This window comes from Mytilus edulis, chromosome 10 (assembly GCF_963676685.1).
Source record: "Mytilus edulis chromosome 10, xbMytEdul2.2, whole genome shotgun sequence".
Classification (NCBI taxonomy): domain Eukaryota; kingdom Metazoa; phylum Mollusca; class Bivalvia; order Mytilida; family Mytilidae; genus Mytilus; species Mytilus edulis.
This window is the reverse complement of record NC_092353.1, coordinates 10,724,100-10,751,566: the sequence shown is the minus strand read 5'-3', so window position 1 is coordinate 10,751,566 and position 27,467 is coordinate 10,724,100. Positions and strand designations below refer to the sequence as shown.

At 31.2% G+C, this 27,467-nt stretch overlaps 1 protein-coding gene across 1 annotated transcript in view; it reads left to right on the top strand.

Moving 5' to 3' along the window:
• The first annotated feature begins 7,171 nt into the window (after window positions 1-7,171).
• The window catches only part of LOC139492575 (uncharacterized), an 83,367-nt gene continuing 63,071 nt past the window's right edge, over window positions 7,172-27,467 (top strand). Inside the window, exons 1-2 of the mRNA XM_071280728.1 lie at window positions 7,172-7,508; window positions 25,277-25,773. Coding sequence (XP_071136829.1) covers window positions 7,427-7,508; window positions 25,277-25,773 — 579 coding nt within the window. The 5' untranslated portion in view covers window positions 7,172-7,426. The remainder of the gene's footprint in view (window positions 7,509-25,276; window positions 25,774-27,467) is intronic.

The window sequence follows — 27,467 nt, the reverse complement described above, 5'->3', positions numbered from 1 at the left end:
CTGTCTCTCTACCGTTATAGTACCAGTGAACCACTTTCATACGTTGGTAGAAGGTATTTTCTGTCTCTCTACCGTTATAGTACCAGTGAACCACTTTCATACGTTGGTAGAAGGTATTTTCTGTCTCTCTACCGTTATAGTACCAGTGAACCACTTTCATACGTTGGTAGAAGGTATTTTCTGTCTCTCTACCGTTATAGTACCAGTGAACCACTTTCATACGTTGGTAGAAGGCATTTTCTGTCTCTCTACCGTTATAGTACAAGTGAACCACTTTCATACGTTGGTAGAAGGTATTTTCTGTCTCTCTACCTTTATAGTACCAGTGAATCACTTTCATACGTTGGTAGAAGGTATTTTCTGTCTCTTTACCGTTATAGTACCAGTGAACCACTTGCATACATTGGTAGAAGGCATTTTCTGTCTCTCTACCGTTATAGTACCAGTGAACCACGTTCATACATTGGTACGGAAGGTATTTTCTGTCTCTTTACTGTTATAGTACCAGTGAACCACTTTCATACATTGGTAAAAGGCATTTTCTGTCTCTCTACCGTTATTGTACCAGTGAACCACTTTCATACGTTGGTAGAAGGTATTTTCTGTCTCTCTACCGATATAGTACCAGTGAACCACTTTCATACGTTGGTAGAAGGTATTTTTTGTCTCTCTACCGTTATAGTACCAGTGAACCACTTTCATACGTTGGTAGAAGGTATTTTCTGTCTCTCTACCGTTATAGTACCAGTGAACCACTTTCATACGTTGGTAGAAGGTATTTTCTGTCTCTCTACCGTTATAGTACCAGTGAACCACGTTCATACGTTGGTAGAAGGTATTTTCTGTCTCTCTACCGTTATAGTACCAGTGAACCACTTTCATACGTTGGTAGAAGGTATTTTTCTTCTCTCTACCGTTATAGTACTAGTGAACCACTTTCATACGTTGGTAAAAGGTATTTTCTGTCTCTCTACCGTTATAGTACCAGTGAACCACTTTCATACATTGGTAGAAGGTATTTTCTGTCTCTCTACTGTTATAGTACCAGTGAACCACTTTCATACATTGGTAGAAGGTATTTTCTGTCTCTCTACTGTTATAGTACCAGTGAACCACTTTCATACGTTGGTAGAAGGCATTTTCTGTCTCTCTACTGTTATAGTACCAGTGAACCACTTTCATACATTGGTAGAAGGTATTTTCTGTCTCTCTACTGTTATAGTACCAGTGAACCACTTTCATACATTGGTAGAAGGTATTTTCTGTCTCTTTACTGTTATAGTACCAGTGAACCACTTTCATACGTTGGTAGAAGGTATTTTCTGTCTCTCTACCGTTATAGTACTAGTGAACCACTTTCATACATTGGTAGAAGGTATTTTCTGTCTCTCTACTGTTATAGTACCAGTGAACCACTTTCATACGTTGGTAGAAGGTATTTTCTGTCTCTTTACTGTTATAGTACCAGTGAACCACTTTCATACGTTGGTAGAAGGTATTTTCTGTCTCTCTACTGTTATAGTACCAGTGAACCACTTTCATACATTGGTAGAAGGTATTTTCTGTCTCTCTACCGTTATAGTACCAGTGAACCACTTTCATACGTTGGTAGAAGGTATTTTCTGTCTCTCTACCGTTATAGTACCAGTGAACCACTTTCATACGTTGGTAGAAGGTATTTTCTGTCTCTCTACTGTTATAGTACCAGTGAACCACTTTCATACGTTGGTAGAAGGTATTTTCTGTCTCTCTACTGTTATAGTACCAGTGAACCACTTTCATACATTGGTAGAAGGTATTTTCTGTCTCGATCCATGTGTTTTTTTGTGTTGGAAATGTCATTCCATTTTTTTCATATCACATTTGTACATGCTTATAGACTCTTGTAATCCAGCTTTGAAGCTTACAGTTCTTTTTTATGTTTAACTGTAACATTACTGTCCCAGGTTAAAGGAGGGACAGGACGCTCACAAACATGTTTAACCCCAGCACATTCTTTATGTACATGTATCTGTCCCAAGGTTCAGTGGCTGTCGTTCATTTATTTCTTAAAGCCATATTTGTTTGTTCTTAAATTGTTTTGTAATAAATGAGACCGTTTGCTTTCCTAATTGAATTGTTTCACATTTTTGTGATGGGGCCTTTTATAGCAGACTACACGGTAAAGGTTTGTTTTCTCATTGTTGAAAGTTGTACGACGGTCACCGTTGACTATATATATTTTCTTTTGCGTTGATAATAATGCCAAGCATATCTCCTTATTTTTTTTTATTTTGACGCTGAATATATAAGTCCAAATTAATCTAAAGTAAGATAATCTTGAATTAAAATAAAACACGAGCTAACCAATATTATTCAAAATTGATAGGTGAGCGGCACAAATCCGGGCTTTCACATCTAAATCGTTTTTAAGATATTTGAAGGGAAAAAATGCACAAAAATAACATATATATGTCTGGTTAACAACCGTATGTATAAAGGCCAAATACACATTTGAATGCAATGAAAAGAAGTTGGCGGGAGATGGCTGGCTATAGAAAGAGATTTACTTTTTGGTAATTTATCCCCGCCCAAGATGAAAAAGTTTAGACGATACCACTGACTCAACGCTTTTAAATATGAGACTTTAGATAAGTATCTTCATATGGTCATCGATCTGGTGACAAATTTCCATATCACATTCCAACAAAGGTTGTGTCACGCTGTTTGATTTAAATTCTATTTTGTGTGTTACGGAAACGAACCAGCGAAAAAAAAAAACTGTGTGAATTATTTCAGTAAAGCCATATATAAAGACGGTTTAATAGGTAATGGTTTAATGTCTGGTATAACTTGGGTTTCATACTGAGTTTAAAACACTCATGCAAATTACCAAAAGAGAAAATTGATATACAATATAATATACCACAGTACTAGTTACGATCAGTAACCAGTATTACAATCTAATTTTATATATTATTGATCTATTTTTTCTCATTATAATATTAGCCTTGAAAACCAATTATTTTGGCTCGGGTCTTTTACTAATGAATACCCGTTATGTGTATTGACATGAAAAGAGAAGTACACTTGCATATTAATTTAATACCGATGTTGAAAAAAAAAAAACCCTGAAGTTTTCAGCTGTTAGAATTTGGGAGAAAGGGAGTAAACTCCACATGATAAGAAAATATGGCGGGAAAGTTACTTCAACAACAAAACAATCTTTTTTTTGTAGGCTTTTAGAAGGTGGTGACTGAATCTTAGTCGAATATTAGAAACATAGGTAGCAATGCAAATTTATAACGTATAGTGTGTTTTTAAGTGTATAATATTATTGGCATATACTCGTTGCACCATGGTACTTATTTTGCCACCTGTCAAGGGCGTAGCTAGAAAGAAACGATCTGCAAGCAACTACCGAAAAAAAATTTGGGACCCTTTTATGCAGAATTTTTTATTTCGGTTTTCGGTCATTGGACGGTTAAAAGAGGAGCTACATGTGATGTACATAGGACTTATAAACAATTCATGAATACAAAACTATCTAGAAATCTTGACTTCTGAATAGAGTAAATCCTGTAATAGATGCAAGTTACTGTTAGTCTTTTCATCTCCAATAAAACTTTAATTTTGAAACTAGATGCCGCTATTTAATGACATTACATCATTTAAAAAAGCGGTTACATATATGTGTTTCCTTTAAACATTTCCTTTATATATTTTTATTTTGCCATTTTTTTTTTGCATGCCGAATTGATGTGCACGCAACTGCGTGCTGGCTTATAGGGAGCTACGCGCCTGCCTGTGTATAAAGTTAACCAACAAGAGCATCCCTTGCCAAACCGGTGGTATTCCCTGGTCACCTTGGTCCCTTCCCAATAAGAACTGACCGCCACGATAAAACCAATAGTGCTGAAACTGGCCTGAAAACATCCATGATCAATCAATCAATTGTTTATCATATATTCTATCACATTTCCTTTAAAACAAACAAATGTTTTCTGTAAATCCTATCTACCACGACAGTAAACTCATTTGTATTTACATGGCCTTTGAAATTACAAGCAACCATTGTACTGCCCCCCCCCCCCCCCCCAAAAAAAAAAACAACACAAAAATAAATTAAGTATTTTGACAAACCTAGTTTGTTTTGTTATAAAAAAAAGAATTACATAAATACTACATATGATATATACATTTTGCTGTCGAGCCAAGTTTAACAAGGATATTATAGTGTTGCACACCTCTTGAACATGATAATTTGTTTCAAGTTTGGACAGTTAATTACTACTTTGTTGGATAGCCATCTTTGTGTATCTTCAAAGGGCCAAGTGAGCTTTTCTCATCCGTGGTTGTCTGTCGTCCATCGTCGTCTTCCGTCGTCTGTCGTCGTTAACTTTTACAAAAATCTTCTCCTCTGAAATTACAATCATCATTGGGGTATCTAGTTTAAAAAATGTGTCCAGTGAACCAGCAAACCAACAAAGATGGCCACCATGACTGAAAATAGAACCAAGGTGGTAAAATGTATATTTTGGCTTATAACTCAGAAACCAAAGCATTTAGAGCAAATCTGACATGGGGGTTTAATTGTTTATCAAGTCAAGATCTATCTGCCTTCAAATTTTCAGATAAATTGGACAACCGGTTTTTGGGTTGCTGCCCCTGAATTGGTAATTTTAAGGAAATTTTGCCGTTTTTGGTTATTATCTTGAATATCATTATAAATTGAGATAAACTATAAACTGCAATAATGTTCAGCAAAGTAAGATCTACAAATAAGTCAACATGACCAAAATGGTCAGTTGACCCCTTAAGGAGTTATTGCCCTTTATAGTCAATTTTTTAACAATTTTCATAAATTTTGTTTTTGTTAATTTTTACAAAATATTTTCCTCTGTAACTAATGGGCCAAGTTCATTATAGATAGAGATAATTGTAAGTAGCAAGAATGTTCAGTAAAGTAAGATCTACAAACACATCACCACTACCAAAAGACAATTTTGTCATGTACATGTACCCATCTATGTCCTTTGTTTAATATGCACATAGACCAAGATGAGCGACACAGGCTCTTAAGAGCCTCTAGTTTGCCCAAGTACTTGCAGACATATATACTAGAAGATGTAATGCACATCTTACTAAATGATTTAGTAGAACACTTCTGAAGTAGAGGACATCTTATCTGTTGATACTGTCTTGTCACTTTGGTTTACAATCATATTTGACTAATGAAGAAAATATACCACACTACTATAAAATAGAATAAAACATTTTTGTAAGGTCTTGAAATTCTTATATCAAAACCTTTAAATATCCCACCACATACCTGTCAACCTCTGAAAATGAAAAGTCAGGTCATGACCTGCATTGAGAAAAAAAATCTCAGGTCATAACGCGTACGACATTTTGCGGGCTCAATTGAAGAACAAAAATATGTTTACATATAATTTATATAGTCAATATGTATATGAAACAGTTAGAACATGTATACAAGTTTATTTCAGACTATTGTTATATTCCATAGTAGCAGACTTGGCATTCTTTAAAAGAACTGCACTTGGTTTCAGTTCATAGCAATGCAAATGTGTATTCATTTTACAAGAAAGAAGAGCACACAGTGTATCCTTATTAAGATCAGCCCTAAACTCTGTAGCTATTTTCTTTACTAAAGAAAATGCCCTCTCACTGTCTGCATTGCTGTTTGGCAAAACCAGTAATGTTTTAGCAAGTTTTGACAAAACAAAAAATCTTGGCTTGTTTTCAACTACCACTTTGTTATTTTCAACTGAAAGGGGCCTCTTTACTATTTGGGTGGTTTTAGTTTTTCCACAGGAATAACCTGAAGCTATTTCACTGTCAGAGAACATTAATTTACACAATTTTGTGAAATGGTCAGTTACTGCAAAGGAAAATTTGTGCTCAGCCACAAAGTACGAAAATAAAGTTTCTGCATTAGTTACTTTATCAGCCAAAACACTTTTGGTCTTTGTGAAGAAAGATGCCATGCCCTTAGATTCTGCCTGAGATTTATCCAACTTTGAATGAGTCATTGTTTTAGAATGTCTGACAAGATCATTTCTTGCCCCTGCGCTAACATTGATATGTGAATTACAAAGTGTGCAATAAGCATCATTCTGGCTCCTTTCACTTGGTTTAACCCATTTAAATTCCGATTCCCAACATTTACTGTATGAACATGAATACTTTTTCCTTTTTCCTTTTACTAATATCGTTACGTAGCTCAGGTAAACAGTCCTACATTTTGACTTTTGGTTACATTGAAAAAGACCGATAAAACCGAAGGTCGTATTGCTTCTAAATACCGGAAACAATTCCGGTCAGAAATCCGGGTGAATCGGGTAATGTTAGAAATTCCCGGGACCCGCCGGGTAAAGAAAAACTCCCGGGTGAGAGGTGAAAATAACGGGTGTCACCCGAAAAAAACGGGTGAGTTGACAGGTATGCCACCAATATGTTTACTGTGGATTCATTGATACTAATGTTCATGGTTTGAGGAAAACTTGCATATTTGTGGATATTAAATTTCGCTGTTTTGGCAAAGTCAGCATACCTTCTCTTAGAAACCCCCCTTTTTTTTGGACGATCAATGCATTTGAATGGGGACATATAATTGGAACCCTCCCTTTGTCCTGGGTTGGGAACCCCCCCTTTTTAAAATTGCTGGATCCACCTCTGTTTTTGTATATTTTAGTTTTGTAAAATACCATTTAATGTTGCCTTCAGTTTAAAAAAAAGTATTCTTATAATGTGCGTACTCTTTCTTTCTACACAAAATATAGAATTAATTGGATAAAAAAAAAACTGTTTGGCCCTGCATGTTTTTCTTTTTTTGAAGTGCTGCAAATGAAATACACAAGAAATTATAAAATCTCAGTTTCATTTCCTAAACATGCACATAATTAAAGACTTGTGTTATTTACTTAAATCAGTGCTTGAAAAGTTTGTAAAGTGTGCAATAAAAATTCCTTTGATAAAAAATAATAAAATAATTAAGTATTAGAGAAAAAGTAATTAAACTTTGTTTGACATGGTTGTATGGGTTAATATGAAACTAATTACTTAGGAACCATATGCTTAAACAAATTCTTATTGTAAATTAATTGACTCAGAGCTTCAAATAATAAACTGAAAATAGTATTAAGTTTCTTATTTATCATGTTGTACAGTTGTCTTTTCTTGTTAAACATGGAAAGGTTAACATGCATTGATTAGAGAATTTGTGGTCAAGGTGGAGTGACGACTGTATAGGGGTGTCCCACTGTAAATTATAAATAGCTATCAGTTTAAATATCTCTTAAAAAGTGTTGTATACATTCATTCATAACACATGTGTGAATAATCCGACAGTCTGTGTTTAGAGAGAGATAAAACGATGATTATTATTTGAAGTTTTTACCTATATGATGGAGACTAATGTAATATGGATTTAAATTCATTCAGGATCACATTTATTTTTGTGCTAGTGTCCATCATATGCAATGTGTATTGTAAAAATAAAAGAGGTAAGGTAGTAAGAGATAGTATACTTTATTTAGAGCAGGTGCTTGTAGGAAACTTTTTTTATAATTAATTTTAATGCATATATATCTGAAAGCTAGTTTATCATTTTGAAAATGAAAAATGAAAAATGAAAATATTTTAAATTATGCTTTCATAGTATAATCTCTTTGCATGTATACATATAATTTATAAAGTAAATTTTCATGTATGTGAGTTAAACTTTTAGAAAAGTATTTCACTTCATTTGCTTCAAAATGAGATTTTAATTTAATTCCTCTCTTTAAAACATTATGGTTAAAATAATCATGAGGTTTCAGCCTTTAACATGTTTAACTAGAGATTTAAACATTGAACTTTCTTTGTTACCATTTTTAAAATTGAAATCTCAAAATGCAAATATAATGCTACCGTAGTATATAGGTACTATAATTAAAATTTATTTAACTTATTTTACATATTGAAAGCAAACATTTAAGATCAACAAATTATATAAAGAAAAATTGTAATCAGTCCAGTTAAATATTTGTTAAAAAATAGGACCAAGATATATTTATAGATCATTTATATATGTGGATTTTTTTAGTGTTGATAATTAAAAGAATTTAATAAACAGAAAAAAGTATAAGGAGCTCAAGGGACTTGATTATCTTATATAAGACAAGTCTTAAGATACTTGTAAGCATGTTTAAACCAGGGGCTGAATTTATGTACATTTCATCTTTTGCCATGTATTATGGACACAATCCAGATGCTATAAAGAAGTGGTATCTCACTAGAAAGTGTACATGTGAAAAGAGCACATCAGCACATTTTCTAATTACTGACGGCAATAAAATTTAATTAAATGGTATGTAGGTGATTAACAGGTCTGATCACAGAAGCATGTTAGGTATAGATACAGCCACAGGGTGAAGTGACCTGTGTAAAACGTTAATATACACCGAAAATAAAAAATGAGGTATAACCTGTGTAAAAACATTTGTAAACACCTAAATTAAAAATGAGTTATATGGGTGAATCCAGACATTTTTAAAAGGGGGTATTCCCAACCCAGAATAAAGGGGGGATGGGAGGGGTTTCAACCCCTGGAACCCTCCTCTGATTCCGCCACTGGGTATGACATTTGTAAACATTTGTAAACACTGAAATGAAAAATGAGGTATGACCTGCATCACTTAGTGATATATAGAACATATGCTGTATAATTTTAAAGTAATAAATAGGTGAAATGTTTGATAAATTGACTTGAGTTCGTATTTCATAAGTTATCACTGTGTACCACTAGGATGCCCCTTTGGTTATCAATAGTTAATCACCCTGATCTTCATCATCAGAAGTTTGTGTATATTTTATGAAAGAAATAATATTTTATTGAACATAAAAATATAATAAAAGTTTTAAAGGTGCTTGGGGAATGAATATATATAGCAGTTTTAAAATCTGGAGATAAGTTTTATGCATTTTCAGTTCTGTATTTCTATTGTTATGTGTCCTCAGAATCTGCATCAGTATGCACTTATACTTATTTTACATCTAAATGTAGTTATTTGTACTTTTAAAAAGAAATTAAAACTTTACTTGATTTCTATATGTTGTATGTATATTGGATATTGTCCTGTTTAAGGTTTCTGGTTAGAGTCCTAGATATATATATATATGGATGTTTTTTGATAAAGTAATTGGTCAACTTCCTAGATATAGAGTAGATGTGTTTAAGAAAATGGGTCAGCTTCCCAGATATGCAGATTGGATACGTTTAAATTCACTGGTCAGCTTCTTAGATGTGTTTAAGATAGATGGTCAGCTTCCTAGATATGAGTATTGGATGTGTTAAAGATTGCTGGTTAGTTTCCTCGATTTATGTAAATTGAATGTGTTTAAGGTAGCTGGTCTTGTTCCTAGTATGTATATTTGATGTGTTTAAGGTATTTGGTCAGCTTGTCTCTGTTTTCTTAGATCAACATTGGCTGTGCTATGTTGTTTGCATTGACAGAATTATTTATTTTAAAAATTACTCCTACCACGGAAGTAGATCAACATATATCCTATTTTTAGGCTTCACTTATCTAAGAAAGCTTATTATTTCAGCTAAGTTTTTATCTCTTACTGACAATCCAAATTTCTTTCATTTTAGCTCAATTAAATAGTTTCTATCTAATTTTAAGAAGATTCAAGTTTGTTTTACCAGGGTTTTTGCAAGGACATTTAATTTTAAATCTGAAAAATAAAATGAAAATCTGAGTACGTTTATATTAACCTTAGTACAGTTTCCTTGAAGAAAGACATTTAACTGCTGTACCATACTGTGTATTTTATCCATCCCTTGAAACCATGGTAATAGATCTTTATGTTCGACATATAACCCTACTCATGATCTAAAATTAAACTGTCACATGTCCCACTATACTTGTCTTATATGATTGAATATATAAATTAAATAAAAATTCACACATTAAAAGCTTAAAATCAATCTTCCTTTTATGAAGAGATCCTTAGGCTTGAAACTTTTTGACAGATCATTTTTTAATTGAAATGTTTGACCTGTTATTATTAAATATTATAAAAGAGGATTTTTTAAACAACTTTGAGATTTGTGACTCCAGAGGTAGTTTATTACATGTATAGTCAATTTGATGATTCAGCAGCTTTAGAAAAGAAGAAGATATTTTATATAAAAGGATAATAATGTAAATTCATGGCCCCCTGCAGACAAATACTTAAATAGTAAAAAATGCATATAATACTTTGTAAGAATGGGTAACTTTAGATTTATTTTTGAGCTGGGCGTATGACCTTCAATAATACAGAATATCAAATAATTGAAATATTTTTGTAATCTTGAGGAGTATATTAAAAGAAGGTTTGTTGATGGATATAACATCAGAAAAGAGATTTGTTAGCAGTTAATACATGTTATTGATGGTGATTTTTGTACTGCTGACAGCATTGTACAAATGCCAATAGAAAAAGAAAACTTATTTATGGAATTTTAACAGTTTTTACATGATTTTTTGATTGCTAGTTATTGTAAAAAATCATTGACTACTTACCAAAGTTAGTTAAAAGTGTTTCAATCATGTGAATTATGGTTTTTTTTTATGATTAATGTGAATTTAGTTCATTTTTTTCTGGATTTTTTTTTTACACTAAGCATCTTCTGATGAATGTGTTTGGTAGCTGAGTTTCTATACATACATAATTTCACTTAATTTTAATTTGTTAGAAAGTTGAAGTTTCATTCTTTTTTCTACATTTGAATTTTATTACTGTAAAGATTACAATTAATTCCATGAAATTTTGTGAAAGTATTTCAGATTGTATGCATAGCATACTTAATCTTATTTCTTAGGAATAAAATGTAACAACATAGTGCTAACTTCAGTCTTCAGTATGATTCAGGGGAAGATTCTGATGAAAATCCACAGATGTTAATGATAAAATGTGATTCTTTATATAAATGCAATGAAAGCAGCAATCTAAAAGTTTATTTGAAAACTTTTATAGTTTGACATGAAAGGAAAATTAGATCTATAACCCCAGTGCCATTATAAAGAGGAAGTAATGAGTTATGTTATAGAGGAACTAGAAGCCATTCAGCACAGAATTTACAGAGGAGGATTTAGGGAGGGCCCCCGTATGGAGCTATATATGATAAACAGGGGAGGGGGGGGGGGGTCCAGTCATTTTTAAAATGGGGTTCCTAAACCAGTATAAAAGGGGGGGGGGGGGGGGTGTTCCAACTATATGTCCCCATTCAAATGCATAGATCGTCAAAAAAAAGAGGGGATCCAATCAGAAGAACCCCCCTCTGGATCCGCCACTGTTAAATATGTAGACTTTTACAAGTAGGCTTTAGTTCTCAATAGTTTTACATTAGACCAAAGTCAACACATTCAGATTTATGGTTATAATTTGTGTCTGTTCATCAAGTGGAGATAATCCAGATTAACCTGTTGACACCTGTAAGAGTTAATTCCCCTTTTGTTAAGTAGTATTGTGATGTATTACGTAGACAGAATACCTCATCCTTTGATAGTATTATTCAGTTGATTAAATTTTTTAAAGAATTAATTTCTTGATTGTCAATGCTTTTTAGAATTTTATTATTTCTTCAATAATTGTAATTTAGCAGGATTCTTTTGTCAAATAAATATAGACCACTGTGATTTATGAGGCTTAGTCAGAGATTTGTTTTTAGCACTACCTAGGGTCTAGTGAGAAGATCCTTTCCCTATGATTATTAATCCATAATTCTATAGATTAGTCTCTAGATTATCAAGGAACCAACTAAGTCTAATTTCAAAATGATCTGATTTTAATGCCTTTAAAGGGACGTCCTTCCTAATTCACTCTGATATAATCCTGTTAAATATATTGACATCTGTACATGTACTTGCTATATGAAAGCAAGTAAGCACTCTTATCTGTATATTACCCCATCAGAATCATCTGACATCATCAATAGCTAGGCTACTTTTTGAACGGTTATTTACTACTGGGTAGCTATGTCACCTTTCAGACAAAGGAGTAGGTTCAGTAAGACCCCTTTTTGGCCCCAAAATATAGCAGTTTTACAAAATTGTGAAAATGTAATCTTTTAGCTATTTATTGGAAAGTAGAATGCTTCTGCTACATAAATATGGGCTATTTTTGACAAAACAATACACGTATATCTGGTACTAGCATCATTAAGTCATGCTAAATCACTTAAATCTTCACAATTTTAGCATTTTAGTTAAACTTTAGATGATTTCCGTCTTAAATGAAAGTGGCCGCATTAGTGTTCATTCATAATATTGAAATGTAAGTTGTATTTGATGATAATACATAACATATATAAAGGTTGACGATGAACACAGATGTGGCCACTTTCATTTTTGACAAAAACTACGTTTTTTGGCATATATTTGATAGATTTTTAATATTTAAGCTTGAATCCAAGCGTTTTTAATGACTAAATCAGTTTAAACCTTTCACATTAAGTAATCGAATCAATTGAAATAGACACTTAAGTGTTTAAAACGTGTTCAAAATCTTTCGTTAGATGAACCTGAAATTTGAGGCCAAAATCGGCCCTTACCGGACCTACTCCTTTGATTTACTGGGTTGCTGGTCTACCTTTCAAACTGAAATATCTTTCTGGGTAGCTTGTTTACTTTTAAGTCTAATTTGACTAACTGCTTAGCTAGGCTACTTTTCAGACTTATTTGACCTAAATAGCTAGGCAACTTTTAAGACTGATATGCCTATAAGATTGCAGTATGATACAGGTTGTACTATATTTAAAAAAACAAGGTTTAAGATCAATGAAAACTATAAGCTGTCTTTTCCTGTGTAAATCATTAGCTATCAATTCCCAGTAGGATAACCCTTCCTCCTTTAAAAATTAATTTCAGTATCAGATTATTATAAAGTTATGATAAATTGAGGAATAAATCAAGTAGGGAATTTAAACTTTAACTTTAGTGAAAGATACAATTTATTAATGAAATTAATTACTTTTTACTTAAAGCTATGTTATAATTGCACTATAAATTTTCTGAGATAATTTCTGTCAGTAAAGTAAAGCAGTAATTACAAACATTTGTATGTTTTAACACAATTTATTTGATAAGAAAATTACTTTCAACTAGAAAATGATTTACTTAAGGTTGGTTTGGTAATTTTTGGATGATAAATTTCGGATCCACCATCAGTGCATCATTAAATGCAGATGCACATAACATTATGCACATGCATCGTCCTGATGGTGCAAACATGCAGATGAATATTTTATAATTTAAGTTTTAATTTTACAGTTTTTACCGCATAGGTAATGAGATTTGTTTTGACATTTAATTGGCAAAAAATGTACAACGTTCTGATGTAAAAAGTTGTTAGATTTTTTCTTGCTCTGATGATAAAATGTTAAGATTGAAGTCTCAAATGTACCCACTTTAATATACTTATCTCTACATTAGTTATGTAAGTGTCAAAATATACATTATGGGGGAAACTTAATATACAAATTACATTCCTAAATATTTCTGTCTGTTTTATTTCAGATTAAAAGAAATCTTAGAACTAAATGTATTAATGATCTTGTGTCAGTAATCTTGACATTTTGCAGGGCAATATCAAGGATATCAGGAATATGAACTTGAACACTAAATCTTGTTGCCCCTGTAATGCTTAGGCATGTTAAGTTGTTTACAACACAACACCTTGACATAATATTGTGACAAAACCTGTACACCCCATTCATTATACTTTGATAAAAATAAAGTATGTATATATAATAGTCCTTAAATTTAACATAATAAGGAAATTGGAGGATAATATTGACTCCAGTTAACCAACTATTCCTATGTTGACATCGTTGTCTATTGTGTTGTTGGGATAATTTCTCTGTGCTATGCCATATGTACCCCTTTTATGTCTACCATCAGTAAAATGTCAAGATAACATGGTCAGTTAAAAGAGGAGGAGCAGGGGAATATCAATACATTTTTAAAAGAGGGCTGGGGGGAGGGGTCCCAACCAAGATGAAAAGGAGGGGGGGGGCTCCAACTATATGTCCCCATTCAAACGCATTGATCGTCCACAAAAAAGAAGGGGTTCCAACCCCCAGAAATCTCTCCTGGATCTGCCACTGAGGAGTAACTGCAAGCTCTAAATACTTGTAAAGGGGTATAATACCTTTTTTATACACTAAGATTTATGAGAGGTAACTGCCCATTAAAAATACTTTCTTCGATATTATTTTATTTTTGTGAAAAAATCTTTCTTGCAATGCAGCCAAGATAGAGTTATACTACATGTATATATAATAGTGCTTAGGATCTTAGATAATAGTGGTCAAAACATCAAGGCATCTATTTTTTATATAGATTAGATGTTTTTGTGTTTGACTTGTTTTATACTAGTCATTTTGGAGCCTTTCATCTTGGATAGAGAGATGTCTCATTGGCACTCATACCACATCTTCTTAAATTGTATATATATTTATAGGAGGATGAATTGAAGACGTGACATAGCTAAATTATATATAACTTTACTTTTAACCATTGTGTCAAGAGTTTCTGACAAAAAACTGTTAGATTTTAATATTCATAGTCACCTGGGGATAGCTTGTATGTTTTCACTCTTTTTAATATTCTTGGTATTATTGTCAAGTTTTATCAGATTTTGTAATTCATTCATAGTTCAAAAGTCAACACTAATTTATTCATATATATAATAAATAAGAAAATTGTAAATTTTTTATCCCATGATAAATAAAATGTGCCTTAGGACAATAGAAGGTCAAAATCCACAAAGCTGATTGTTATCAGGAAGCGTCGTTACATCAGTATATATGGGGGATAATTATGATGAAATTAGACAAGCATTAAGTCTTATTTGTAAACAACCAAACATCAAGTTATCTCACCATACAAACACCTTTATATCTCAAAGAAACAAATATTTGTTGACAAACACAATGTATTTGCTCATTTTATACACAGAGGTATAAGAGTTCAGTTGCAATATGACAAATTTTATTTTCTTTCGTTTGGATAAATCTTAAGTTTAAAGTGAAATGACCTTATATATTTCAGTTGTCAACCCTGTGAACTTGAAGCCTTTTTAAGTTTCTTTTCCTGATAGTTATAATAAATTGCACTAAATAAAGGTGTGAGCAAGAAGCAACTATCATTTTATCTGAAACAGGAAAATATTAAGTGAGCTAATGATGTGGACCAAGTTCCCCTTTTTTACCTTGACACCTGCAGCACCTGACCCATATTTTTCTAAATTGGACCAATTATTGATGCATACAATTTGTGTGCATAAAATAGTAATTTTATAAAATAGTCTACAACAAAGCAGACTCCTAATAATAGGTGACTTTTTAGCAGGGTTTGACTTTAACTATCAAAACTTTGTACATTTTACAGTGTTTGTACTCTGTATATTTCCTTCAATACAAGTAAAAAAATCTTTACAATATACAATATATATGTAAATGAAGTATACAAATTTATGCAGAATTTATGCCATATGATGGTTTCACTGGAACTTGAGAAAGTAACACATTAAATATGCTACCTGCTTTCCTAATTTATTTTACAATAGAATTTCACAGTATGGGCAAATAAGTTTCATATTTGTACCAACCCTTTCTCTGCCCCATTCTCCATTGTTTGATAAATTTTATTCAACTCAGCAGTGTGAATGATGGTATATATGTATATTAGATGTTTGATGGATCTTTGCTTTAATCCACATTGGCCAGATGTTATCATGGTATATATTGTTTGGGAGTAGCTAACAGTATATTTGACTGTTCATGCAAAGAATTCGTTTTAGGCTTGACTTTGTGATTGCTGAATAAGACACAGTTAAGCTCAAAATTTACAAAAGGTATATGTGACATTTTGGCCATGTTATACATTAAAAGAAAATTATCAAACTTATGACTATAAAATTGAACTAACTGAAACTACTCAAAAATATTTTATAATTGGTATATTACAGATTTTTTTTATTTTGAACGAACTTTGCATAGGATTTTGCATATTTACTATAAATATTCTAACAATTTAATGGTGTTTTTCTTTAATTTTACATGCGTTCTATACAAATGTGGATCTTTTTGCTGAGATAATTCATGTGAGATATCAGAAAAATAATAGAGATAGATATTAGACACTAGAAATAATACAGAAATCTTATAAAACTGGAGATGATCAGATGAAAGATATGTAGAGTTTATATGTTGCCTTGAAGAAAATTATTTTTCAATTACTCTGACATAATTTAATGTTAAAATCCTGACTAGGTATTACAGAGTTTTGAGGTAATAGAACTTGTTGATAATGTTATTACTTGTGACAGGAGATCTTTCCTATCTTTTTATTAATCTGAGAGTAACTAACTATAAAGTAATTGATCTAATCATTCTTCCCTTAGGAGATTAGGTTAGAGATAATTTGACCATCACTGTATGGCATGGTATAGGCTAATCAGGGGAAATACATCAGCATGTTTACAGTGATCTTAACTATAAAGATCAGATCATACTTCAGTAGTAGTGAGTGAAATAAAGCAACCATCATAAAAACATATACTTTTATGATATTTTGAATATAATATACATATAAAATTAAGAAATATTTGAAAACTTTTAAATCTTATTTTACAATTAACTTTTTTCATCAAATACTTCGTCAGGTAAAAGTTTTAGCAAGAAATCCTGGTCAATACATCTGTTGTCACTATCAGAGTTATATAAAATGCAAGAGATCAATGTGAACTTCACATTTTTCGTCAAATTATTTGCTTATAAATATGTAAATTTTAACCACATTTTGAAATAATTTCAAGAAATTCATCAATCGTTTCATTTTTCCAAATGTTATTTTCATTAATTCCAACTTGAACTTATCCTTATTCTTGTCTAACCAGCAACATAGTTTTGTAGACAAAAATTACATCATTCCAAAAAAAAACTATGATTGGCTTATTTTCATTTAAGTCCATCCAAGGTTCAAGAAAGATACAGAATGAGATTCTATCAAAGACTGTCAAAGTTTGTGATCAACTTTTACTTTGACGGTTGTCACTATAAATATCATTCTAAAAGTTTGATGTGTTTTCTTGGTCAAAGTAAAATTTTTAAGTGACAACAGGCCTTTAAATGGATCATCTGTTGATACTGTCATTTTCTTGAGACAGCAATCCCTCTTGATACTTTTCTATAAACCCCTATGGGTGTAGAATTGTCCAAGGAGGGTGACCATGGTCAGGAATACTTGATAAGTTATATTTAATTAAAGTCGGGATACAAAATCCTTTTTAACTGGCTATCTTCAAAAATAGACAGAAGATCTTCATTAGGGTTAAATTTTAATGATATTAATTTATCAATGTCCATTTAATAATGGTGTCTTAAACATTTGAAAAGGATGTTGTTTACCTTTGTCTCCTGGTCATTCATCTTGACAGGTCGTCTTAAGTTAAATTTTGTACCATTTGATACAATTAATTACTTGTCAGGAATCTCAAATAAAGTTTAGTTGTTTTCATTTTCTACCTTCTTGAGTCTAACACAAATACAAGGGATATATTTATCACAGTTTAGTCAGATGTCTGTCTGGCATGTCTGGTAGAAGTTTAATTACTTGGCAAAAATGTTATGGTCAATACCTTAAATACTCCTGTCTTGTATATTCATAATATTCCTTTTAAGCTTAAACAAAATGATATTGTGGATTGTCTTGGGTAATTTAGAAAGTTTTTAGAAAAGTATGTGGTAGATGTGTAAGACTCAAGACAGTTGAAGTCTGTGTTTAACAAAAAGGGGGAAAGGGTGTGGTTATTGGGGAGGGTGGGGTGGTGGAGATGGATGTTCAACCACTTGATCATTCAGATTTTAAAAACTAAAGGTCAGGGATTGATCTTATTGATTTCATTTTGAAAATGATAACATATAAAGGGGAAAAAAAGGGGGGGTATATCAACCCTTTCAAAATACTATTACAGCAGAAAATCAGACATATAGCTCTTATAATCAAAAACTTTAATGGATCCCTGAAAAAAAAAATCTCAAAGAAGACATTGACCTTTCAGTCTATAAAAATATGAAATAATAAAGAAGTACTTGTATTTAATGATTTAATTATGGTAGACCTCTTTATTTCTCTAAATTATTTTTTTCCTTTCATATCGCAAACCTAATGTTCAATATTGACACATATTTATTGAAGTAAAGTTCTTTTTATGACTTTAATATGTAACATAACTTTTGATTATTCCGATTAAGATTTAACGATATTTTAACAATAAGTTGATACAGTTGTAACTTTAAGTTAAGAAAGAATTTGATTAATCATTATGTTTAAGAAAATATTAAATGACAAGAAGAATATCAGATACTCAAAGAAATATTTAAAGATATTAAATCAACACATAAATCTCAAGTTGTCTTGACCCTGTATATGTATTACAAGTATTTTATGTCAATGTTAGTCTGCGATTGTTGTCTTTTATGGACGCCACACAGATGATACATAGATTTCAATGTTATTAAAATTGTATAAATATTTAAACAATGATAAAATTTTCTTTTAAATTGCACTTAGTTATCGTAATGCCTCATTGTGATTTCTTTTATATTTTGGGGACTATTAATTTATAATCAATTTTTATACCTAGAGTGCCTACGTTTACAAGTTTACTGGGTATCGTACAGATCCTGGACCTACTTATATGGTAAACTGCACTTAATAGGCAATAAACTGATACCAATTGGAGCCTTTTAAAGCTTCTGATCATATTAGAATTTGTAATGTGTTAAAGAAGGAAAGAGATAGTTTTTGCTAAATACATACATATGAATAGAAGGAGACTTGAAGTACATGTAAATGTCATTAGAACAGCAACATGTTTCTATCCCATACACGGTAAGGGAGGGGTGTGTTCACATTAGTGGTAGACTGAATCACTGTTTATCGGTAATGCTGGTACAAAAGATAGTTTGACATTTAGGAAATGATATTTACTAAATTCAGGCAATCTAAGCTTTTGACATGTTAAGGAAAATATAAGTCAAGAATCTGTCACTTACTGGGGTGTTTGGTTTCAAAGGTTTCTGTGGCTAACTACTATTACTACAGTCAATATAAAGTTGTGAATTAAACAAATTAAGTGTTTTGGTTATCTGTAAAAAATACCTCCACTCATGTAACAAGATTGTATACTATCATTTTTTTATAATATTAACAATGTAAAATTTATTATCAGCAAAAACACAAGACTAATGATTTACAGAAGGCTCTGACAGAATAGAGGATGGTAATGGGGAATGTGTCAAATAGACAACAACCTTACTAAACCTGCTGGGTTAATTTAAGGTTTTAGTTACTCCATCTAGGTATAATTTACACTAGAATTCCATATTCAGTCCATTGACACCATAAGAGCTTTAACTTTTGTAATTAAATTAAATTTTAGTGTAAGTCTTATATTTTAACACTGTCATTATTAGTTCAAATAGTACACAGTTGGGTGGGGCTCTTGGATTCATATGGTTATGTCTGAAAAATACCAGATACCACTTCATTTGTTCTTTGCTTAAAATAGGTATTATATTATTCTATGACAAAGTACCAGGGGAAATGTCTGATAAAATATATTCTTCTATATAGTTACTTATCTTCTATTTAAAATGTAATTTTAGAATGACCTAAGTATTTTAATGTCAGGGTGGTTGTTATCTAACCACCTGCTGATTGTCATTCTTAATGAATATAAATGTATGTAAGGCTAAACTTATAGTGATTAAAATGTTTGTTTAAATTTGAACAAAAATGATATATATCATATAAAAATCCCACTGAAAGATTAGTTATACAAAGAATGTCTCCTTAGTTAAAAAAAAAACTTTGAGGAAAAATACATACACTAGGGTGGATAATTTACTAGATTAAAGAATTTCAGATATGTGAAGGATTTTGTTGTCTCTTTGACACAATCCCCAATTCCTAAATTTTAAAAGTTGGAAAAAATTCTGAATTTGTAGTAATTCATAAACTGCATCAGCTGTCACAATGGCATATGACATATACCAGAAGTACAGTGCACTTGACATATCATATTTGTAAGGGAAGCTGATATTTAGACATCAGGTGCTAAGGATAAATAACCACAAATGGAATGTCATAATGACAGACATGCAAATTTTGCCTAAACTTATAAAAACAGAATTGTAGATTTTAATTTTAACTTAAAGTTTTATGGACAGACATACTCATATTACAATGATGAATAAGAAAAACGATACACCAAAGTTGACATAAAAAGAAATTGAAAATTTGATAAATTGAGCTCACTTACCCATAAACCACATTTTATAATCAAAGACTTTATTATTTATGTCAATTTTATAAAACCAAAGTTTTAATGAGGAATGTGAAAAAAGTATTATTTTTGATATAAGAGAATGTTGAGGTATTCAAAGGTTATGATAATTTTATTGGGTAAAAAAGTTTCATCTGAAAATACTGTAGAACCAATGTGGTTTTAATTAGAAGAAAATATAGAAAGAATTTATTTTGCAAATACATAGCTGTAAGATTTCGAAATATTTTGGGTAAAATTAGAAGAAAAAAAAATGAAGGTCTTGAAATAAAGTCTATAAATGTGAACATAGATAGGAAAATTAAATTAATTAAAATGGTTGACAACTTGTGTATTCCTTATCCACTAGCCTACTTTTTTTGTACATTTAATTGATGGTTAAGTATATAAGTCTCTTTGTTCCTTATAAATAAGATACCGAGTCTTTAAGGGGACATCAGCTTAATTAACTGTGTGCATAAATATTCAATATATTAATGTGAATTTTAAACATTGAATAGAAGGTCGATGAAGTTTGTAATAAATCTATTTTAAATCTTCCTGTTTGAAAAAGGTGAAAACACTTGTTAGCAATACTGTTAAAATCTATTGACAAGTTATTCATGAGTAGATCTTTTTTAGGCCGATCACACAATATACCCCCAAAACTTCTCATTTCTCAGATCACATACTTCAAAAGAATGCAGTGACTGAGGTCGAATACCTGAATTGTAACAGTGCATATAGATAGAATAATCTTGTTAAGTGTCAACAGTTTGTCAAATAGGATTTAGGTATTACAAAGAAAGCAGGGAGTCTTAAAAACTTAACCTCAGAATGGATAGAAAAAGGAGAAATTTATATTTCGTACATCAGCGGTACATTTCTCCTGGACTGTAAAATCTATATGTTAATGTGTTGGTCACCCACAATATATCATGAGTCATATGAATAGTTGATTTATATAACCTTTCTTCACACCAATGGACCCTAGCCTCCAAGTTGTATATATATGTTAGACACAAAATTTAGTCTTCTAGATTGTTATAGTTTTTTTGTGAGAATTAAATGAAATTCTAAAAGCTAGAAAAGTTTAAAAGTATTGTACAACCTAAAATCAGTCTGAAGTTCTGAATGATAACCTGTTGTGCATAAGTTACATAATTTTATAAAAAGTTTTGGACTACTGTTTATCTTTACTAAACCTAGAATTCATTAGCCTAATTTTATATAAAATGGATCATTCAGACTTTTTGAATACTCCATAACCCATTTATGAATAAAAGTAGATGAGGGTAATATATGTTAATGAGAAAATAGATCAACAACACAACAAAAAAACACAAAAAACAACACCAAGAACTGATCTTATATTAAGTCTTTTAAGGATGACAACTTTAAGCAGCTATTCATTGCTATGTACTATAATTATTGCACTTTTAATATCAAGAGCTGTAAAATTTAGGGACATGGTGGGATAGTGGCCTTAAAACACATGCAACATTAGTGTTTTTAATTGAAATTGTTTCTTAATTTTTGTTTTGACTTTAAACTTGCTACAAGATATTTCAAAGGGAATTCTACTTTTTGAGTATGAAAGGAAAATTATCACAGTTTGTTTCATAACGACCCAGTTTGTAAGTGCAGTTGTTACCTGTGCATATTAATTACTGTAAATAAGAAAAAAATCCCAATGATATGAACTAGTAAGCAAAACTTCAAATAAAACAAAACATTTAAAACAGCATGTCAAATTTCGATTAAAAGCTGATTATAGAATAACTGATGTGGACTATTAGCTATTAAAAGTACAAGATTGTTATCGTTCAAATCTGATAAATGATTCAAGTCATTTTAAAAATACATTATAAATGATATCTGATTGAATGTTCATAGTGGAAGATTGTTTGATTGAAATCAAGAATCAGAACCTGAACTATCTTAAATTTACTATTTTGACATATATTGATTGTTATGTGAGTTTTTGATAAATTTTATTTTCAGAGGAGTAGAGTTACTTCCCCTTATTAAACATGTTTTTTAAAACATGGTTAAAGTGTGAATCAATCCTTACTGCCAAGGAAAAAACCTTGCTTATTCTATGAATGCTTGTGCAAATTATCTGCAAGATGAAACATAAACTTTTAATTTTAAATATTTGAGGTCAAAGGTTAAGCTGAGATCAGAGGTCTAGGACAATATCAGGTTAATATGATGTAGACCAAATATATTAGTTAATCTTCATCAGACAGTGTAATTAGTCATCCTCAATTGACATTAAGCTCTTTATTGTTTAAGGCCAGAGGTCAATATAATCATAATACAGACTGAATAGTTTATCAAACTTAAAAAATAATTACATTGATGATGATCCTGAGACAAATGATTTTTTGTTAGATCAATTGAAGTTTGGGGTTCAGGTCATTTCCATATAAACTCATCATAGATACCAGGAATAAAATTTAATATTTACGCCAGACGCGCGTTTCTTCTACAAAAGACTCATCAGTGACGCTCGAATCAAAAATGTTATAAAAGGCCAAATAAAGTACGAAGTTGAAGAGCATTGAGGACCAAAAATTATAGCTTTACAATATCCCTGTTGTAAACTTTGGTATAATAATTCCCCAGAGAAGAGTAGCATACTTATACTGATTTTAAGACTCAGGAGGCTCTATTCACAAAATATCATATAATTATACAACAAAAATTGATCATTAGTTATACCTAAATGTGCATAATTCAAGAGTGTTTTTTCTTTAATAGAAGATTTTTGGGAGATTGATTGCAAAGCCAAATGAAAAAGATTATTTCCAGACAAAAACTTCAACAGAATATAAGGGTTCAATTGTAAAATGAGTATGATAAGCCCGGGGGGGGGTTACTTCCTTTATTTTTAGTGGTATGAGTGTGCCGCAAAACAGGGTCCCTTTTTCATGCCCTGCTGGTTGTACAGGGTCCCTTTTTCATGTCCTGCTGGTTAGAACAGGGTCTCTTTTTCATGTCCTGTTGGTTAGAACAAGGTCGCTTTTTCATGCCTTGCTGGTTAGAACAGGGTCTTTTTTTAAACAAAGTAGTGTTTGTCTAGAATAGGATGGCTTATTTAACTGTTTAAGATAGTCAAAAACCCTGGTCTAGAATTGTATCTATTTTGTACAGTCTAGAACAGGGTATACATTTTCTGAGCGTGTTTAGAACAGGGTATGTTTTTCAATATTTTTGTTTAGAACAGGGTATGTTTTTCAATAGTTTTGTTTAGAACAGGGTATGTTTTTCAATATTTTTGTTTAGAATAGGGTATGTTTTTCAATATTTTTGTTTAGAACAGGGTATGTTTTTCAATGTTTTCTGGTTAGAACAGGGTATGATTTGGCAAGTTCTGTCGGCACAGTTATACCCGAAAGGATAGTCAGTAACCTCCCGGGATGATAAGACTCTTATTGCATTTACGGTTTGACTTTGAATAATAATATTCTGATGATTGATTATACGGGTAATTAAATTTGGTCAACAATCAAACTGATAACTGATTGTAAAATTTCATAATCCATTGAAGGCAGTTATAAATAAGTACTTTGAAAGGTTTGCAGATATGAATTAATGTCCTGAAAAGCTTGGAGCCCATTCTAATTGATACTGTATGCATGTAGAACGGGGTTTACAGATATGCTATAAAGATGTTTTTGTTGCATAATTAGGGAACCTTAAAATATCAGTTTCCATTTGTAAAGTTTTAGCATGTATGTAGAATCCTGTCTTGGCTCTTTAAAAAATCAACTGATTACATAATTAGGTGTAAAGTGATTTGGCATAACCAATTGATAACCAATTACCATTTGCAATTTTTTACTGATTTAACTTGGAAGTAAGAGCTATTGTAATTTGCCACATTAGAAAAAAGTCATTAACGATAAGGGGGTTCATGGTTTGCCAATTTTGGTGACCTTGTTGAAATGTATATACATGTATGAGATAACAGCTAAGTGAGATGTGTTAGAAACTTCTTGTAAATAACACCAAGTTTTCATCATTGAAGATAAAACTGTTTGATTTGTTTCATCATACAAAATGTTTGGTACCTGGTATGGCTAGTTTCTGAAGAAATTCATATTTATGAGATAGTCATTATTCTTGAATTGCTTTAATTACTAAAAGATCATATGAAAATTTATACATTTTAAAATCTGACATATGACTGAATTCATTTCTTGAGACTAAAAGTCGAAATATGAATAATAAATAAACATTTAACAGACCAGTATTGACTTAAATAATGTTGGTCAACTTGTGGTCATCTTTATAGGTCAAGAGTTGTTTAACTCTTTCACACTGTGACGGTGATCTTCTACTTTATATAGAGATCAATAGAAAAAGGCAGAAAGTTTTGGGACAGACATTGAATGATAGTTAAAAATATTTTATATACCGATACTGTATATCTGGAAATCTCCTGACTTGAAATTTGATACATATATTTTAACCATATATAAAGTTATATTCCAAACCATGTTATGATGGTTTAGGACATGCTTCAGATATAAAAGCACGTACAGTTAGATTATTCAGCAAAAAAAGGAAAATTTTGTACACTTTGAAAATTATTTTGCTGTTATAGTGTAGTATTATATGTTGAATTATCAGGTGAAATCATCCAGGGGCAGATGTAGCCATTTTCAAAAGGGGGGTTCCAAACACACGATAAAGGGGGATAGGGTTCCAACTATATGTCTAAATGCATTGATCGTTCAAAAAAAGGGGGGTGTTCCAACCTCTGAAACCCCCCTGTGATCTGCCACTGTTGTCTTTTTCATTGATGACAATAAAAAAAAGTCAACTGATAAATATATGTAAGTAAAGATAAGAAATATTGTTCATTATTAAAAGTATAAAAAAACTTCTTTTTTTTCAGACTACAATGTACTGTCAAATGTGAGAAGATACAATTCAACAGGAATAGTACGACTGCGGACAAAAGGTTACAAGTTCAACAGTGATTGGACACCTTCAAAATTAAAATTAAGAAATGGAAGACGTTTCATCAAAACATATAGGAATCAGTTAACATATTATTTTTCTGGGAATATTTCTCTAGTGAATATAGATGTAACTATTTTAAGTGTTTTTCATCGTAAGAAGGAATTACCGTTCTTAGAAGTTATTGTAAATATTAACAAAGACAAATTAGTCTTTAGATATCAAGGGAAAGTGTCATTCCAAAGAATAGAAACTCCACTCCATTCTGGAGGAAAAAGTGCTTTAAATTTATTAATTTATTATAATAGTACGCATGTGACTTTTAATTGTAATTGTGTTCTTAGTACTGTAAAACTTCGACAACCTGTGGCAAGATTTTCCCACAATGCAATCATCTTTCTTCAGAATCGTAAAAGCTCACAGAAATTTCAGGTTTGTAATTTAATATAACAATTGTTGTAGTACATAGAACTCTCGTTACACTGTCTGTTGAGAAAGTGAAATACAGGAACCTATTTCCCACATTTCTATTGCTTGAAAGGGGACAAAATTCTCACGCTGTTGTTTGATAATAGTCGGTGGGAGTTTACTTTGTATTATATAATTTATGTATTCAATGTAATAAGTAATATCTTTGTAATTTATTTAAAAGTGTTGTTTATAACTGCTTTCACAAGTAATATTTTTGTGGAATCTCAGATTCATATTTTAAGTATGAACTGTGTTTATGTTGTATTCACAAGTTACCTTGCCAAATAGCTTTTACACTGCCTATTCTTTTAAACATTTGCCAGATTGCTTTTATTCTGTAATATGAAAATATAGATTTAGAAAAAAAGAAAATGTTATGCATGTTTAGGACAGAACATATACATCATTTTATAGATTTTGAAATAGAACATTGGAATTACAATACAAATATATGGTGAATTGTTAATGCATAGGGTGAACACATAGAAAGGTTAGATATTTGGCAGATAGTGAAAGGTGGCGCCCTCTTTACATGGATGTTTTACTTTAATGCATCTGTAACAAAATAGGCTGTGTAGTTGCTAAAATCATAATGAAGAAATCAACACCATGAAGGCTTTTAGATTTGTCTCTATTAAAATTTCGGAAACCATATCACCACATTGGTTTATTGCAGCATGATGTCAATATATGAAGATAATTTATAGTGAGACCTTAAAGTAGACTTTTTTCATATTACTAACTTTTGACTCCATGAGTTAATATTTAATTTTGATATACAGTTTGTCTAAGACACCTTTCAGCATTAATTGCCATAACTATGAGTTCTTTTAAATAGAATACTGTAAATTCAGAAATTATTGGGAGGTTTTTATTATTGCGAAAAATGCAACAGGGTTATAGTCGCAATAATTTAAACTCACATTTTGAATTTTTTTACAAGAATTAAACAGGATTTTTCTCAATATCGCAAAAATTAAAATCGCATTTAAATCTAAAATGACAATATCGCAATAATAAATGCATGCAATAATTTCTGAATTTACAATAGACTATTTTTATATTACCCACTTTTGACTCCAGAGAATATAAGTTTTTTGTTAGATTACTTACTCTGTAGATTGTTTAGCCATGTACCTTCAGTCATGGTTCATTGATTTTAATTTCAACATTTGCATTATCAAAATTACAAAAAAAGAGAGTCATAATTCTGTGAGAACAGTTAATACTTCTTTTAGTTTCTCTCACTTTGCCGAGTACCAGGAACATTCTACCACAAGGTAGGTAACCTGTCAAAAATTATTTACTCCAGAGTCAAAAGTTGGTGATTTGAAAAAAGTCTATTCAACATTGAGAGAACTCACAGTTTTGGCAATTAATCTTGATAGTTTACATATCTTAATCACACTGTAATAAAGTAAATATTGGATGATCTTTGACTCACCTGTAATTTTTCAAGCTCACATGGGAGGCCTAAGATGTCAAACTGCTAGAGAAAATGCTACTAAAAAAGAAAATATAGCACCTTGTTATGATTGAAAAAAATGTTAGTGTCTTGAAAAGAAGTTTAGACAGATTTGTATAACACAAATAATCATGTCTCTTTTAGATATGACAAGATATAGAAGATGAATAGAAACCACAGAACTCAAAGA